The 18,150-nt window shown below is 50.1% G+C and overlaps 1 protein-coding gene across 5 annotated transcripts in view; it reads right to left on the bottom strand.

The window, feature by feature from the left end:
- Positions 1–4,669: 4,669 nt before the first annotated feature.
- The window catches only part of Ilrun (inflammation and lipid regulator with UBA-like and NBR1-like domains), an 86,727-nt gene continuing 73,246 nt past the window's right edge, over positions 4,670–18,150 (bottom strand). For 3 of the 5 annotated variants that reach the window (XM_046464385.2, XM_046464386.2, XM_058585589.1), the window contains 2 exons: positions 11,531–11,645; positions 4,670–7,732 (listed from right to left, as the gene is read on the bottom strand). In XM_046464385.2, coding sequence (XP_046320341.1) covers positions 7,515–7,732; positions 11,531–11,645 — 333 coding nt within the window. In that variant the 3' untranslated portion in view covers positions 4,670–7,514. The remainder of the gene's footprint in view (positions 7,733–11,530; positions 11,646–18,150) is intronic. The other 2 variants (XM_046464387.2, XM_046464388.2) reach the window with 1 other exon arrangement.

The following is an 18,150-nucleotide window of genomic DNA, read 5'->3' as shown; positions in this document are numbered from 1 at the left end:
TGCAGGTCGGGTGCCATCAGCCCCCAGCAACGGCCACCCTGGTGCCCACCTGTGGCCTTGGCCTCCTGCCCTGGCTGTGGCCCCGTGTGTTTCCTTGTGGGCACCTGGCTGCAGACGTGTCGCCCGTCTCCACCCTCGGAAGTGGTCAACCACAGTGGCCAAACCAGTTCCTGTGCCTGGGATTCTGGGCTGTCGTTCTCAACCGCAGGCACATCTGTGACACCCTCCCTGTCCAGGAGCCTGCCACTGTCTGCCGTCTGATCAGGACTGGGCAGTGCTTGTCTCCAGAAATCAGCTCCTTCCCACAGGAGGCAGGTTCCTGGTCCCTCCTCCATGCTGGCCGGACGGGGAGCCCTGCACATGGCCGCAGAGCGCCTGTGTCACAGGAGATCGGGGGCTTAGCTGAGATCTCTAACTGTGCCTCTTCGGGACGGTCCTTCCCTGCATCCCAGCTCCCACCTCAATCCCAGAAATACTCGTAAGGCTAGAGTTTGGGGGAAAGGAGAGAGAGCTATGGCCCAGGGAGAGGGCCAGACAGATTTTTTTGGACTCTGCCTCCCAAATGTTCAATATCCCAAGTCTCCATTCCTGGGGTGCCTGGGTCCCTGCCATCTAGCAGGTCTCAGTGTAACAAAGGTCACCACATACTGGATGCTTACCAGGGGCCAGGCCAACAGGCTAAACTTTTTATGATGGTTTGAATTTTCATGACACTTCTGGGGTAGGATTTGTCCCCATTTTATAGATGAGGGCACGGAGGTCCCGAGTGCCTGACAACAGTCACTCAGGTCAAGCCCAAGCCTGCCCACCTGAGAGCCGGGAGCTTGTCCTGGGTGCGAGTGTGGGAAACAGCTGGGGAGGCCGGGCCCCCTGGTGCCCTCTGCTGGCCTCGGCACACCCTGCACCAGCTGAGCGTCTCATTCCCAGTTAACATCCCTGTCCCACCCATGCGTTGGTTCAGGGCAGCTGTCCCCGGAGACAAGAGGACAGGGGTGGTGGGCCTTGGCTGCTCTGAGGCACGCAGCAGTGACCCTTGACGTGACTGGGCGTGGTACAGGTGACCCCAAGTCAGACAGGGCTCCTCTCTCCTGCCAGCTGCCCCAGACTGTCCTGGGAGGACAGGGCCACGGGGACTGCTACAACCTGATGGGCTCTGGCTCCCTGCCCTGGCTGCTGGCTGCTGGCTCCTGACTGGGGCCACCCCTGGCCTGGACAGCATCCGGCCCTCATCCTCTCCACAGCCACCCACTGTGACCAGCAGGGAGAAGACCGGGGCACAGGGTCTAGGGACAGGATAGGGGTCGCCAGGGCAGAAGAGAGGCCAACTGCACTGATGCTGGGTCTGAGGGGGGGAGCGGCAAAGAGCTGACTTTGGGGTTGCTGGTGACAGACAAGAGCCACCATCTCAACTGGCCCCGAGGCTCCACCTCACTGCTGACTCCCCACAGCCCTGACTGCAGCTCTGACCCCCAGGACCAGGACCTCCTCTGGAGGCCTAGATGCAGATCCCAGGAGGACCCCACCTCCCCTCCAGCCCGCCCATGTGGCCCGCCGTCTCAGGCTTCGTCTCAGGCTTTGGTAACCCTCAGGCCCAAATCCCTCTTCTCGCTGGACCCAACCCACCCCCTCCGCCACCTCTCTGGTTCCTGGCTCCTGCCTTGGTCCCCGACAGTGCACTTTCAACACCTTGGCCAGAAGGCTCTGGTGGGGACGCTGGGTGCAGGGCTGCCTGTGCCCACCATCCTTCTGTCCTTCTGTCCTCATCCTGCAGGAAGCCAAGCTCTCAGACACCATCGGACCCTCCTCCCGCCACCCTGGTGCTTGGGCTTGCTGTTCTCTCTGCCTGGAGTGTTTCCACCCAGACACCCACAGACCCCTGGCCTGTTCCTGCCCAGGATGAAATCGAGACCCTCCTTGTGCCCTGTGCCCACAGCACTTGCCATCTCTTGACTTATGATGTCTGTGTCAGCTGCAACCAGGATTAACTCCACGAGGGCAGGGGTTTGTCTCTTTGGTCACTGCTAGATTCCTGGTACCAAAAACAGGGCCTGGTACATACATGATGTTCAATAAACACAAAGGAACTGCAAAGGGGTGGTCGGGCGAGCGGAGCTCCTTGGGGCTAGGCTGGTACCTTCTTGACAGGCGACAGCCTCAGGGACAAGCCCCAGGCCCACTGGGAGGGAACAAACACTTCTCAGAAGCACAGGTCTGTACCAGGGTCTCCAGTCCGCCACCATCTTCCCATCTGGCCCAGGGGGTCTCCTCCGCCCCCTTACCATCTCCCCATTCTTCAGGTCTCAGCTAAGTGTCACTCAGAGAAGCCTCCAGACACTTGATACTCCTGGCCTGATTTATGGTACCTGTCCTCCAGGACTTGTGACCCTAGGAGCTAGGTATTCACAAGCTCAGCACCAGGCCTGCCTGCCCCTCATGGCCTCCTGTGGACAGCTGTGGATTAAATGAGGTCATTCACATAAATAAATCGCTTAGCAGGAGCTGGTCAGTCAGTCAGCTGGTGTCAACCATAATTACAGTGGACACCCGCTCATCATTGAGAAGGAAGAGCTCAACCAGGAACTGTACAGCTTGGTTGAGCCCCGGCCACAACTTGACTGTTTCTGATGATGTCAGCTCCTGCCAGTTGCAGAGGACCCGGCCACTGCAGCACTGGCTGTCTCAGGTCGCCCCTAGGTCGCACCAAGGGCTGTCCACAGGACCGCAGCATCCATTCACCTGGGAATTTGCTAGAAATGTACAATCTTGCCCTTCCCCCAAGATCTGTTAAACTGGAAATGTGCATTTTAATACGTTCAATTAAGAATTGTCCCAGATCACACAATCTCAGAACCAATGGCTTAAAAACAACAACAAAGTGCAGTCCTGGTTTCTATCTTCATCTGACAGACACCTGTCAGACATCATGCTGACTCTCTGAACACCCCTGGACCCCGGAACTCACACACTGTCTCCCCTGCCTCAAAGCAATCTTCTCAGTTTTGAAAGCTGGGGTTACCGTGAGTGGCCCCAGAGCTTACTCTCTTGGCAGCCAGACAGGCTGGACACTAGGTGGTGTCTGGGAAATGGCTGGGTCACAGCAGGTAGGTGAGGGAGGGCCCTTCCCAGGAACAGGGTGGGAGGCACCAGGCACAGCCTGAGCTGGGCAGGGAGGGGAGCCGAGAGCAGGTTTGTTCTGCCAGAAGGGCTGGGCCCAGACCACTGCCACTGCCCTTCCCGTCCCCCAGACTCAGCTGTGAGCCCCCTCCCTGTCACCTAGCCCCCGTGGGAATGGCTCAGGCCAGAAGCTACCACCAAATTTGCTCTTTTCTCCCAGGGCCCAGTGACTTCTTGACAGGTTACAGCCCCAAAGACAAACAGATTCTGCCAAGCAAATAACTGTTCAGCAGTGGGGGTGCTGGGAGGCCTGGGAGTGGGCCTGAGCGGCCAGGAGACCCAGGTGACAGGGTGGAGGTCCCTCCCCTGCAGAGAACAAACAGCTATGGGCACCTGGAAGGAAGCAGGATGCAGGTGCACTGCCCTAGGTGGAGGGCACTTGCCCCGGGGGGTCTCCGGGCGGGTCTCCAGGCTCCTCACCCTGGGCTCTGTATCAGGTTGCTCCCTGAGAAACAGCAGGCCTGTGTTCAGGCCCTGGGGCAGGCTCCTCGTGGGGCCTGTTTCCTTCATGCGCTCTGCGGCCAGAAGTTCCTAAGCTGCCTACCGGGAGGTGCCAAGGCACCTCCTCCCTCAACTCCTGCACCACAGACCCCCGGCGAACATCATCACTTGGAACTCGGTTCTGCCAGGCACGGGGAGGCCCAGTCCAGGACCCTGCAGGTGGACGTCTTGCTTTTCTGTTCAGTGAAAATGATGCCAGCAGCCGAGAGACCATGGTCTGAGCCTGCCTCCTCCCCTGAGCTGTGGGGACCAAGGCCAACTCCCTGGGGACAAACCTGAGTTCTGAAGATACCACCCACCTGGAGGGGTCAAGTGAGGAAGCCCACCATGTGCCGTGTATTGGCCGATTAAGTTGATTCCAGGCTGCTCCCTGAACCCCATAAAGTCAAGCTGTCTCAGGGAAGTACGTGGGGTGGGCTCGTCAACTATGGAGAATGTGGGCTCAACCTCAGACCCCCCAAAGCCCAAGTCCGTCATGAACCCACAAGGAGACCTTTAAGCACTCAGGAACTACACCCCACCACTGAAGGACCAGGTAAAATGCATTCCACCTTCACCTAGGAAGCCAGGGGCCCAGGTGGGGACAAGGACTCCCCAGCCCTGTCCTGCCTGCTCTTCGGATAGGCAAGGTGACCAGATATCTGCTCTGCCATCTCACTATGCCATGCGCTGGACACACAGCCGGGGCCTACGCAATGGCTGCCGGCTGCTCAACACCACTTGGCTGGTATTTCTTCCATGCTGGGAACAGAGGAGTGATCAACAGAGGCGTGGCACCCTGGTGACCTAAAGGTCATTTGGAATCAGTTTCTTTGCCTTTCTGGTCACTGGGTACCAGGAAGGACAGCTGTAATCCAGGACTGACATCCCCTAATACAATGATCCTTAGGATCTCAGCTTTCCCATCTGCAAAGGGGAGACCCGCAGGGCCACCATCAGGCCAAGCGGGCCACATACAGGCTTGAAGGTGCAATGAGACTCAGAGACACATGCAGAGCTTTTTTTGTGTGTTAATTTAATCATACAAATATTCATCTTTACAGTCAGGAAAGACCTCCTCGTCTTCACCTCCTCCTAGGCCCCATCGGCCCCACCACACACACCGACCAGCTTGCTCGCCACACACACCACCATCCAGGTGGAAGGGGCAGCCATCACTGCCCCTGCATTCACCCAAGGGTACAAAGGGAAACCGAGGCACAAGGCAGGTGGGGGAGGGGAGAGGATCAGTTTACATTTCTGAGCCCTGGCAACCCCGCCGCGCTCTCCTGCTGGGGGCCGGACTGAATTTGGGGAGGTGTCTACTCTCATGCCCACTTCCCACCTTGGCGCCCCCAGGCCACTGGCTGTCTTGGTGAGGTTTTCCTAGGCTCAAAGTGCCTTGAAGTCACAGCCAGTCCTTACTGGGGCAGAGAAGGCTGCTTCTTGTAGAAAAAAATGCCCCAAATTCAATGTCACCGTGGCAAAAAGAAAAAGCATGCACACACACACACACACGCACGCACGCACGCACGCACGCGCGGGCACACCCACACCTTTCACTCCATGCACACGGACAGGTTCTTCCCAAGACCGCATCCCCCTGGCCCTATCACCCAAAGATGGCACCTGCCCTTGCTTCTTGGGTGCCTGACGCTGGTGGTCCTGTCCGGAAGATTTTAAGAGGAGCAAGGGCTGCTGGAGATGAGAGGCAGCCTCTACTAGCCAAGCAGCAGGGGAGGAGAAAGGGGCATCAAGCACTGCTCAGAAGCCATGCCACTGAGGGGAGGGAGAGCAAATGGCCAGGACCCTCTTCTGACCCTGGGAAGCCACAGAGCAGGGCTTGAACTTGCCTGAGGCTCATCTTTCCAAGGCCAGGTTCAGAAACTGTTCTTAGGAAGGAAGTCAAGGTGCATGGGACATCTAATTTGCCAGGGGAAGATGCCTACAAGAAAGAGGAGCGGATGGCTCTGGCAGGGCTGGACTTCAAGAGGGTGGCTGCCTGGCTGGTTGGCGCCCCTGCTGAGTCAGAGCAGGTAGCCCTGTGGGGAAAGTGGGATGGGCACCTACTGTGGGGCAGGTGGGGAAGCCAGGAAAGGAGGGGTCATGAAGCCTCCCACGATCCTGCCAAAGGCCACTGGAGAGCCCCTGCTTCAAGGCTAGCAAGCAGGTGCGCATTCCAGGGTGGCAGTGTCCTAGGAGATTGGCACCAACAAAAGACTATCTTGAGCCGTGTGATGTGGGCCCCCGGCAGGGTCTCCCCTGGGCTCTGCTGGGGAGTGGGGCACTCATGTGCATAGAAAGTAGGTGCTGCAGAGAAGCCCTGGTCCAGCCCAGCCCAGCCCAGCCCAGCCCTCTACGGGCTCCACAGTGAGCCAGTTTATTCCCCGGTTAGTTTTTTTGGGAGGTGGAGAGATGAAAGGGAAAATGTCATACAAGCTTTTCTCCCACAATCAAGCATTTAAAAACAGTCTTAGAAGAGGAGGAGGAGCAACAAACACCACACATTTTTTGGAACTCAGACACCCAGAGACAGAGACAAGCAGGCAGGCAGACCCTCACCCACACCCAGGCCATCTGACCCCTTGCAGCCACTCATCCCGGGTCTCCCTGCTCTTCTCACCTCCCTGGAGCAGAAAGGGGTGTGATCACAGGTAGGGGACCCTGCAACCACACCCTGGATCCATCTCCCTGCTCTCAAGCCAACTAGACTTAGGGAAGGAGGGGGCTGAGAAGAGAGAGGGACTTTGCATATTCGAGTATCTTTGGCAGACAGCTGTTCTAGCCTGATTCAAGCTTCCCACGAGAGGAGACGTCCACATCCAGCCTGCCTGGAATCCACAGGACACCGGCAGGCCCACGCCCACCATGGACCAGGCCTCCTGCTGGGGGCGGGGGTCTCTCATTTCCACCTAAATGTGGTCTCCAAGATCAAGCAGTCAGTGGCTGTGGTCCTTCCCGTGACCAGTTCCCCACTCGGGGCTGTATTTTCATATCTTAACAGCTCGGCCTCCACTAACAGGCTGTGGAGACACTACAGAGGACAACTGAAAGGACACGGAGGAAGGGAGCTGTGCGGTGACAGAGAAGAGCTTGCTGCTGCCGTGCGCGGGCTGGCGAGCTGCACCAGCCCCACGTGCATACAGGCGCACGCATCTACCCAGCAGAGGTGCTGTCCCCAGAGTGAATGGGGGCCACTGCATGAAGAATGGAGGGCAGGAAGTGTGGTGGCATTCTCTGCCAAGAGGAACATGAAGAGGAACAATCTGAACTGTTACCAGTGTGTGCAGAAGGACACCTCTCGGCCTCAGAAACTCCCACTTCAGCAGAGATCTGTCCTCAAGGCTTCCTCTGCTGGCCACACAGGGAAGTTTGGCCTTCAGAGAGGTTCTGATGCTCACAAGCCACAGGGTTGACAAACACTAATGTCAAAGGTGTAAATCAACAGAGGATTAGATAGAGAGGGAGGGTGATGTCACTGAAAACAAATGGGTCAGGCTCCCGGGGCCGGGCGGCTCGGCAGTGCGCTCCTGCAGCGCTGACCCGCGGGGGCCCCAAGCTTGCCACCGGCTTCAACCTGAGTGGCTTCCAGAGCAAGCACTATTCTACAGAGTGTTATCCCTTCCTTAAAAAAATAAAAGAGAAGAAAGGGGGAAAATTAACATGTGCTCAAAGCTACAACCTCTCTGTAGGCAAAATAATTTTTGTTTAAAAAGATGGCTTATTTTCCCCCATTTAAAACTTTTCCCCCTTCCCGAGTGACCTAACGACTTGGTAGACTGACACCTAATAAGCAGAGCCCAAGGTGGCTGCATGGATCTCTTCTTGGTAGCCTCAACACCATTCCTGGGATTCAGCATTCACACATGCATACTGAGTTTACTCAAAACTAGTTCTGTTTTGCTTCTTCCTCTTCTTCCGGGATGGGAGATCAGAGCAGGGATCCGTGCGATGTGGTTTGCAATCCAGAGGAACCCCTTGCCCTCCCCCCCAAAGTCGGGCCTTCTGTCTTTTGTTAATTTTTCTTCTTGCTGACACCCGTTTAAGACTGGCCGAAGGGGTAAGGCCCGTGGAGCCCCTGGAAGAGAGTGAAGACAGTCAGTGACGGCAGACACACAGGCAGCCTGACAACCAAACCAAGCACGGGAATCTAGGGTCCCCAGGAGAGCCAGAAGGATGCCCCAGTCACAGACAAGGGCTGTGTGTTTCTCACCAAATCATGCAGTGCAGAGAGGGTGCAAGTGGATCAGTTGGTGCCAACCTTCACCCACCCAGGTCCCAAAGCTTTCCTATTCCCTTCTTGTCAATAGTGTCTCGTCCTCTGTGCTGAACACCCTCATGCACTACTTTCTGGTTTTTTTTGGATATCAGGGACTGAACTCAGGGGCACTTGACCACTGAGCCACATCCCCAGTCCTATAGTGCATATTTAGAGACAGGGTCTCACTGAGTTGCTTAGTGCCTCGCTAAGTTGCTGAGACTGGCTTTGAACTCCCGATCCTCTTGTCTCAACCTCTCTAGCCACTGGGATTACAGGCATGTGCCACCATGCCCAGCTTAGCTAACACACTTGTAACAATGGAGACAACATGGCAGGAACCGCAACCATCTAGCCAGCAACCAGGACCAGGCACAGTACTAGGAACTGGTACTTTGCTGTCATTAGTCCTCACCTCTGCCCTGAAAGCAAGTGAATATGGCCACACCTATCTGGGAGATGCCTCTTTTACTACAGACTAAAAAGACTTGTTCAAGGTTGCACGGTTGGTAAGAAGCATAGCCAGGACTCAAACCTAAGTCTGCGGGCCGCAGTGTTCTTTGTTCTCCTTGGGGCTTACTACAAATTCCCAAAGTCACTTTCCATGTGTCTGGCTGGGTGGAAAAGGCTTCCTGGTCTTGCTTTTCCTTTAGATTCAGAATGAGATACCAGATGAGATGTGCCAACACCAAAAGCAGTCACATCACACACTGCAGGATGGTGTGCCTCACTCTGCCCTCCCCTCTTCCTTGGTGAAATCATTTAATGTAAGACCTGAAAGTGCACAGCTGACTGGTAGCCAGTCCCCCTATATCCCACACAGGCCTAGAGGCTGCAGGGATTAGCTGGTGTGAAGAGCAAGCACTCAGTCATCCCCACGAGAAATGACCTGAGGAGTGTTCCCCGTGCTGGATGACCACAGGAAGAACCCCGAATCTGAGCCCAACTCAGAGCAGGAAGGCACAGGGAGACCAAGATCACGTTTTTTCATTAGTCTGATTGAACATGGGCAGAGCCAGAATGAGTGCTTTAAAAAAACAAACACACAAAAAAGATTTCTTTGAAAAGGAATAAAAGTGCCAGTTTGCAGGATTGCCTATGATCAGAATCCCTTTTCATCGTGAGTGTGCTTTCTTTGCTGTCACCCTGCAGGCACGGTACCTAGCCCTTAGCAGGCACCCAAGAGACACTCATTGAATTGGGAATTGGAGGAGGATAGGATTTCTCCGGCTACTGCCTGGAGTGTCAGACCCCCCATGTCCTACAACAGTGGCCCTTCCAAAGCCAGGTTTCTAAATAGTTGCGTAGGCTTAGGGATAAGTGTCTGGTTCATGCCATCCATTTGGTCACAGCCTCCTAGGGCCCAGGAAAAGATAGGGGAGGTGATGAGAGTTGCAGGACCCTCCCAGTTCCTACTGCAGTGGGATGCTGATGTGCAGACCCGGGAGGAAACTGGATGCTGCTTCCAGCTTTGCACCCACTCACCAAGTAACCCTGGTGGGGACTCTTCCCTCCACCCACCTCAGCTTGCTCCAGAACCTTTCCAGATTTAAGGTTTTGGGAGTTGACACAAAGTGCCTGGCTCAGTAAGCTGCCAACAGTATTCTAAGAGAAACATCTTCTGGTCATGCTTAGGCCAGACAGAGGTCAAAGCCACCAAGAATGGGGAACATGAGATTAAATTTTCCATAGTTTTTTTTTCTTCTTTGTGGAAATGACGGAATCCCCCTCACCACTGTGTTTTTCCACATAAATCCCCCGAAGACCAGAATCTACTGCTTTGAGGTATCACTGAACAAAATATCGGGAGGAGGGAGCCCCAGGATGGGCAGGCCTAACTGAGGAGCTCAGCCACACGCCAAGCATGGCCACAGTGCCTGAAATGTTCTCTTTAATCCTCACAAAGGATCCACTGAGACAAACATGATCTCCTGGCTCAAGAGAAGTGAGGTAACCTGATCGAGGGCACAGAACTGGTAAATGGAGCAGCTGGTGCTTAAATGCCAAAATCCCACACAAGACCTGCTGATCCCTGAGCCAACTATGCCTCCAGCAAGCAAGCCAAGGCGGCAGCTCTGTCAGCAGCCTCGGCACTACCAGCTCAATCAAGGGTGGCAAAGGGCTCTCAGACTCCACCTGGCACAACTTCCAAGGAAGGCCATGTGCCCCAGAGGTAGGAGGTAAAGCCGCTTAAAACAAGCTGCTAACTCAGCATTTTCCAACACCCGCTCATCCAGAGTGAACAGGGAGAGCAACAGAAGCTTAGGTTCTCTAAGATTTAACACCAGGCTTCTGTGCAGGAAAAAAGTGCACAAAGACAACTTGAAAAGCAAATAGTATTGTTTTCTATGAAATATCTCCCCCTTTACCCTAAAAGTAACTGCTTCTTGGCCCAGAGCTCCACCCTGCCTGTGCGTCTCTACAGTGCAGGGATGGGCCGTGACTGGTGTGGAACACGCAGAGAAGGGAACATGAGACTTTCCTCTAGAGCTGCTGTGCTTCCCGTTTAACAGATAAACACAGGGGGTTCTGTGCAATTGTCAGGGGAAAGAGATGACCACTTTCAGATTCCCACCTGACTGTCCTGGCCCTCAGATCATTAAGTGTCGGATTTAACTAGCTTAGATTATAGTCATCATGGATCCTCTATTTAATGACTGAGGTTCTGTGCTTTTCCAAAGGAAGAATGCTACCCAATTTCTTTTAACCCAGGGGAGGAGTGCCTGATGCTTAACTGGTGCAGAAAGGTGGCTTGAGGAACAAGATTATTCTGCTTCCCCCAATCAACTACCATCAGTTCAAGGAAGGGAGAGAGAGCCAATCCTATTTCGAAACCACTCTATGATCTAGAGTCCCTGCATGTAGGATTATAGTGGATCACAGAACACGGGAAACTCAACACCAGTTGTACAGGAGACAGCTGGCAAAGAATCCAAGAACAGTTTGTCCAGGGCATCCCATGGCAGAAGACCAAGTGGGAAGTGCCTTTCCTAGCAGAGGGATGGAGGTATGTATGTTCAAGATGGAAGGCCTGTCCCCAGAACTCTGCTAGAGCTCTACGAGCTGGTGTCACAGTTCCGGGGGCCAACACCATCCTGTCCTAAAGGAAGACTGGGGAAATACAGAGAGTGTTCGCTGTCTTCTGGGGTAACTAGCAGCTCTTCTTTATCTGCAAGAAAAGCAGATGCCAATACTAACTAATCTGACATCAGTGACTTGTCTTTAAACGTGATTTTGGTGAATCTGATGCTGAAGGCCACCCTTGTCTATGAGGAATCTTGTCCTATCACATAAAGATCAGCAGCCAAACTCATTTAACCATATTTACAGAGGACACAAATACTTGAAACCAGAAAATGACTTGTGGCTGGACACCATGGACTGCTTGTGCCCAGGAGACCAGTGTGGGCAACAGTGAGAGATCCTGTCTCAAAAAACCAACACAACACACACAAACATTTTTATATCCTACTTTAGTCAGGACCTTCTCTACTTGCGGTTTTCAAAAGCCACAGTGCATGGATCAGCCCCACACCTGCAACACCTTAGAGTTCTTCCCAAAACTACGAAGGTCAAAATCACCTTTCCAAAAAGGGGTACACATTGTATATCTCTTACCTGAAATGGCTGGGACTAGATGTGTTTGGGATTTTTGAAGATTTGCATATATAGCACAGGATATATTGAGCTGGGCATGATGGTGGCCTGTCTGTAATCCCAGGAACTGGGGAGGCTAAGGCAGGAGGATAACAAGGTTCAAGGTCAGCCTCAGCAACTTAGAATAAAAAAAAAACAAAAAAAACTGGGGTTGTGACTTGGTGGTAAAGCAGCCCTGCTTTCAATCCCTGACACCCCCCCCCCACCGAAAAAAAAAAAGTATATTGGGAATGGGATCCAAGTCTACAAATGAAATTCACTTATTTTGTATATACCTTATACAAATAATTTCAGTTTCATAATTTTGTGCATAAAACAAAGTTTCATGGTGTGGAATTTTCCACTAGTGGTGACATTATATTGATGTTCTCAAAGTTTTGATTTTGTCGCATTTTGGATTTCTAAATTAGGGATGCTCAAGTCTATACTAAAAAAAACTGTCAATGAGGGCCGGAGTTGTAGCTCCATGGAAGAGTGCTTGCCTAGCATGTGTGAGACACTGGGTTCGAGTCTCAGTACCACATACAAATAAATAAATGGCCCATCAACAACTAAAATATATTTTTTAAACTGTCAATGAGAACACATTAACTATATGCTAGAATTTTTTTAAAGTTCATTCAATTTTGAATAGTAGTCAGTGACGTGCTATCAGGAGAGCAGGCTGCCTGTGCGGGGTAGGGCTTGTTCTTGCTGATTATTTGTGCCGTGCATACAGTGGACTGAAACGTCGGTAAAATGAAGGAAGGAACTGTGAAAGGTGCTGCACCGCTGAGCCAATTCTCTGTTTTCTAACCTTCTAGGAAAAAAAGGAGACGGCCAAAATTCCTAATGAAAAAAGGCTGTCTCACTGAAAGCTTTTTGGGTTACTCTTTATATGAAAACTTGTTTAAGATAAACCACCACAACACAGAGACTTTCACATACCTGTCTTTATTTTGCTTTTATTTGTGATTTGGTTTAAATAAATAAAAAGGTTCACACAGGTTAATAAAAGACAGGAGCATTTGCTGCATGGCTGCGAAATAACATGCTCTCCCAGTGTATACTGATGGCAGCATCAGATAACACCCTCCTCCTCCTCCTCATTCCTGGGCCAGTCCCGGTCAGCGCTTCACCGGCCTAGTGCTTTTTTTTTTTTTTTTTTTTTATCACTTATGTACACTGAATGCAAACACAGAAGAATACAGGGTTTAGTACCAAGTTCTGTCCTGATCCTGTACTGCAAACATGGTGTGGTGAGGCCCAGCTCACAGGCCTGGCCTGGGTGGCAGGGGCCAGAGACTGACATGGCCTGATCAACCATCAGTCTCTCATTAACTAGAAATGAAATTAAGCCTGCTGGAGTAACAGGCAGAATGCTGAGCACTCTCTGAGGATATTCAAACCAGGGCCTTCCTTGGTGACTACTGACTGCAAGGTAGCTTGCTGGTGGTATAGAAGGGCCACTTCAGCATGAGAGGACTTCTACCGATGACTTAATGTTACTTTTCAAGCCACTTTCATGGGAAAATCCCCCCCAAATTCAAAAATTTCTTGTCTTAGCTGAGGATAAGGGTAAGAACCGGCAAAGAACTGGAAAAAACTTACTTTTAAGGCATAAGGGCTGATCCCAGGGCAGGCTTAGTTCACAGTCTTCTGCACGTGCATATGTGTGCTCAACCTCTCTGCTCCCCCAGAGCTGGGCATCAAATCCAGGCCTCACACGTGCTAGGCAAGCACTTTACCATTGAGTCATGGCCCCAGCTCCTTAGTATCTTTTTAAAAGCCTTCTATATCCATTTTTCATACTTACCTCTTAGAACAGTTTTTCTGTTGTTCTTAACTAAATATAATGCCACTGGGGAACTTCTCTATCCAGCCATCCTCCTTCCACTTACCAACCCTTCACCACCCATCCTTCTAGCCTCCCTATCACCCATGTCTGTCTAACCTCCTTTCTTCCCTCCATGCACCCTCCAGCCTTCCTCCTCCCATTCATCCAAGCTACCCATGGCTAAAAGCAACTCTACAGCTTCACTTACCACCCCCCTTCAGATTAAGAGAATCGCCATCAAACTCCAACATAGCTCAATGAAACTGTTTTATTAAAAGTTCGACAAAGAAATGAAGGATCCTATCTGAGTATGACTTTCCCTTTCCATCTTCAGAAAGATGTCAGAAAAAGTTATCTGCTATTTGGACTTCTTCTAGCTTAAAGACACCATGAATCAATATGATAGAATCCAAGTAGGGTGCTCGCAGAGCTCTCTGTGGGCATCTCTTAGAGTAAGCGGATTCCTAAAAGGAAGAAAGACTGGAGAGAGTTCCTATGGGGAGGACACCCAAAGAAAAGCAGCTTATCCTCCTTCCTAGCCACACAGCCATTGTCACTGCATTATGGGAGCTCTGCTAAGACACAGGTAAGGCTGCTGGTCCCACTTCCTCTCACACTTTCAAGCTCTTACAACCTTTTTTTGTCAACTACCCTTTCCTTAAAAGCTATCATTTGCCCTGGCCATCTCATGATTAACTCACAGGCATCGCCCCTCACAATGGCTGGCTGGCTAGCTGGTTAAAGGAATAGAGTAAGCTGTCTTCTCCTTGGTCCCGGTCATATTGGGTTACATCTTGACCCGTCCTTGCTCAGAAGCACTGCTGGCTCTGTTTCCTTTCACATTAAACACGGAACCCTCTTTTGCGTGGCTCTCAAAGGTCTTCCTCGGATTTTTCGCCCCACCCTTTCTAAGCTCATGCAGCCAGCTGGCTGGCCAGTGTCCCTTGCATACACCCTGCCCGTGGTTGCCTCTGGGCCTTCCTGAAAGTGGTGATTCTTCCCTCTAATTCAGTTCAAATCCATCAAAATACCATATCTTAACTACTCCAAACCTTACTGTTTTCTTCTCCCAAACACCTGTGAGCATTTAAAAAGTCACCTGGAACTCAGCTTACTTTACCTTTACTGGCTCTCATTCTTTCCTATGGGCTGATCACTTTGTAATCAGTAAATTATTTGGAGATAGGAATTAGCACAGGCCGAGTACCCAGGAGATCTCGCTTTCTGACTCAATAGTATCAAGGCTAACTTTGTGTAAAGCAATCAATTTTAGCTTGACTTAATCAGTCCTTAAGGCAACAGCATCACGGGGAAAATGCCCAAGACCCTCAGATCCTTCCAAGGGACTCTGGAAAGGGCCTCACTTTAAGTTGAGCCATAAGGAAGCCCACATCTTCCCTGAGGTACAATATTTTCTGTTAGTCTTCTTAGAATACAGTCACAGCAGACTGAGCTGAGAACAATTAATTAATTTGAAACCTGAACATCCATACCTGCAGATAAATTCACACACTTCAGAATTACACTTTTATCTATTTGAACCTGTACTTTCACTAGTTCAACTCTGAAATATTCATTAGAAATAAAAATGCTGAATTTGAGTACAGAAGAAAGCATCCTTACAACCCAAATAAGTACAACAGCAATCCTGGACACTAGCTCCATTTTTGCTGCAAGACTGCCCAGCATCAGAAAAGTCTAAGACAATGCTCTGAGCCTCAAAGCAAATAAAATGGAGCTGGACAGCTTTTGAAGCTGTTGAGGTACAAAAGGGAGAGTTCCTGGACATACTTTTTATTTTCAGATAGCAACATTACAAACAACAAAAGACATTTTCTAAGTCCACAGTGTTTGCTTAATTTATTTAAAAAATACACACATGACCCATGCCAATGCAAACACCAGCAAAGCTGGGAGAACTTTACTGGCTCTTCTGGGTTTTCAAAAAGAGAATCATCGTAATATCATCAAGTCTTCTGGCAAGTCCCCTAAGGTACAGAATGTGCTCAACTGCCACAGAGCTGGGGCAGGTCCCTTAGTTGCTCTGCACTACACTTCCTCCTTGGCCACAAATTCTTCTGCAGCTCTCACAGGTGAATGAGAAGGTCTGCACAACCTGACACTAGTGTCTAAATTACCTTCAGAGCCCAGGCAACCAACTTTGCTTGCCAGCAAACCTCATCAACAGTGTGATCTACAACATCAGAATAAAACTGGGTCCCTCAGTTCCAGCCCATGGCCCAACCTCAATTTGCTGTGGGAATGTCAGCGGTCACTTAAAGCTTCCCTGCTGTTTTATATAACTACAAAAGTTACAAGAATGTTGTGAATTAAGAATAAAAATAAAATGGGGGTGGGGGCTGGACTTGTGGCTCAGTGGTAGAGCGCTTGCCTAGCATGTGCGAGGCCTTGGGTTCAGTCCTCAGTACCACATATAAATAGAGGTATATTGTGCAACTACAACTAATAAATAAATAAATATTAAAAAAACAAAAATAAAATGAGGGTGTAGCTCCATAGTAAAGCACATCCTCTTGGGAGGTACTGGGTTCATCCCAGCTCCTAAAAGAAAAATCCAGTGCAGCAAAGATGCTTTAGACAGCATGTCACAGACAATGTTAAGCCTCACCCCGACCTCGAACCTCTTCTCTGTATCAGTGGGAGGGCTCTGCTCCCCCAGGGACACTTGGCAGTGCCTGGAGACACTCTGTGGAGTTGTTATACTGTAAAGAGGGAGCATCGCACTTATGGCATTAAGTGTGTGAAGACCAGGGACGCTGCGAAACATCACACAGCACATAAGAACAAACACTCCTGCCATGCTCAAAAAGAAAAAAGTTTATCTGGCTTAAAATGTTAGCAGCTGGAGCCAGGCAGCCAAGATATCCTACTCTGTGCTCATCATTTAGGGGATCATACCCCATCTCACAGTATTAGACACTATCAATGTGACACGATATCCAAATTTATATCTTCACCTCAATCCTAAATTCCTCTTCTAAACTTTATACTTAACTTGGATATGCTATTAAATAGGCCACCTGACAAAACTCCATTTGGATCTTTATAAAAATCTCCAATATTATATATCTGGGCATGTTGATGCAGGCCTGTAATCCCAGCTACTTGGGAGGCTGAGGAAGGAGGATCCCAAGGTCAAAGCTGGGTTTGACAACTTAGTGAGATCTTATCTCAAAAACAGAAAAATAAAAAGGGCTGGGGATGTAGCTCAGTGGTTAAGCACCCACCAGGTTCAACCTCCAGTATCAAAGGAAAAAACCAAAAAACAAAAAAACAAGCAAACCAAATACTCAGTATATTCAAGGGGAAATTTTAAATTTGCTCCAGAAAAACAAAACCACTGAGACTATTTACCTTTTTGCCACCATCAAGGGATAGGAAGTTTTTGGTAACTTCAAGAGCTACAGGTATTGCTATCACGAGAGTGACTTAAAGGAAATTTCAATGCCAACAAAATCTAAACCCAAGTGGCTTGGTATTGAGGTTTCTAAGGAACCATTCCTTTCTTGGAGGATAGAAAGAAAGTAGTAGCTTGTGGGGAGAAGAGGCTTAGTAATGGAGAAGTCACACAATATTTGGTATCTGCCTTGATCCTCATTTGAAATGCAGCCATACATGACAGAAAGCCCACAGCTGTTAGCTAATAAATGTGCACTTGAGCACTGGGACTGGAAAGCAATATAATGCAGTGTTAAAGCACAGAGCAGGCTCAGGAGTCAAGACAACTGCTTCTGCTCACATCCTGGCCTCACCATTTTCTAGCTGCATGACCTTGAACAAGTTGTGGAACCTGTATACTTCAAGGCTCAGTAACTGTAAAGGAGAAATGATGACAGTACTCACTGTACTCTGGTGTGGACTAAATGAATAATGAATGTCAAGCACTGAGCCTGCTGGCTCTGGGGAACAAAAACTGGGGGTTGAGAGGCAGAGAGGTGACTGGTGTTTTTTGTGATGAGTTTTGTAAAACTACTTGGATGTACTTGGTACATTGATAATTTCAAGAACAAATAAATTTAAAAAGTCTTGAGCACAGTGCCTGCCACAGTGTAAGTGCTTAATAAATGGCAGTTTTTATAGCTTTGGCGAGCTTTGCTACCTGTTCTTTGCCAGAGGACAACATAGGCTGAACAAAATATCAAGAGACACAAGTTGTCCTTACAGCTTCTTTTCAGGAAAAGGATCTGCACGTAAAAATAGAAAATAATCAGGTTTCATGGCAATGGGTGCCCTCCAACATCCCCCCACAACCGTTAGCCCAGGTAACACCACCAATCACCAGGCTTCTGGTCAAATTCAGTGCCTAGAAACTAGGCAAATGTTAGATTTAATTTCACTAAGTCCCCCAAAGTCATCCCTTATTATTAAAACTTACAGGCCACTTCAAAGTAGATGTTAGACCAGTGAAACACAACCTTTTCCAAATCTCTAGTACTCCCGAGGACTATTTGTAAACCCTCATATGGATGAAGAGAAAATAACTCCTCTGTGCCCTAATCAACACAGCCACTGGGTAGAAAAAGTTGACTTCTGATGTGATAAAAGCAGACTGAATCCTGCTCTAGATCCGAGGGGAGGGATGGGGCATGTAGGCAGGCAGGGCAGATGGCACTCGGCAGCGCTGCTGAGGAGCTTGAAGGCCTTGGGATCAACTACCGACAAAGATAATAGCATGTTTTTCCAGAAGCACCGCTTGGCAGAAGTAATAACAGTGGCTCAGGCTATAATCCAGTTTAAAGTAGAA

This window comes from Marmota monax, unplaced genomic scaffold (genome assembly GCF_021218885.2).
Source record: "Marmota monax isolate L192 unplaced genomic scaffold, Marmota_monax_Labrador192_F-V1.1 WCK01_AAM20220418_F8-fsc00211, whole genome shotgun sequence".
Lineage (NCBI taxonomy): Eukaryota > Metazoa > Chordata > Mammalia > Rodentia > Sciuridae > Marmota > Marmota monax.
This window is presented reverse-complemented; position numbering and strand designations above follow the sequence as displayed.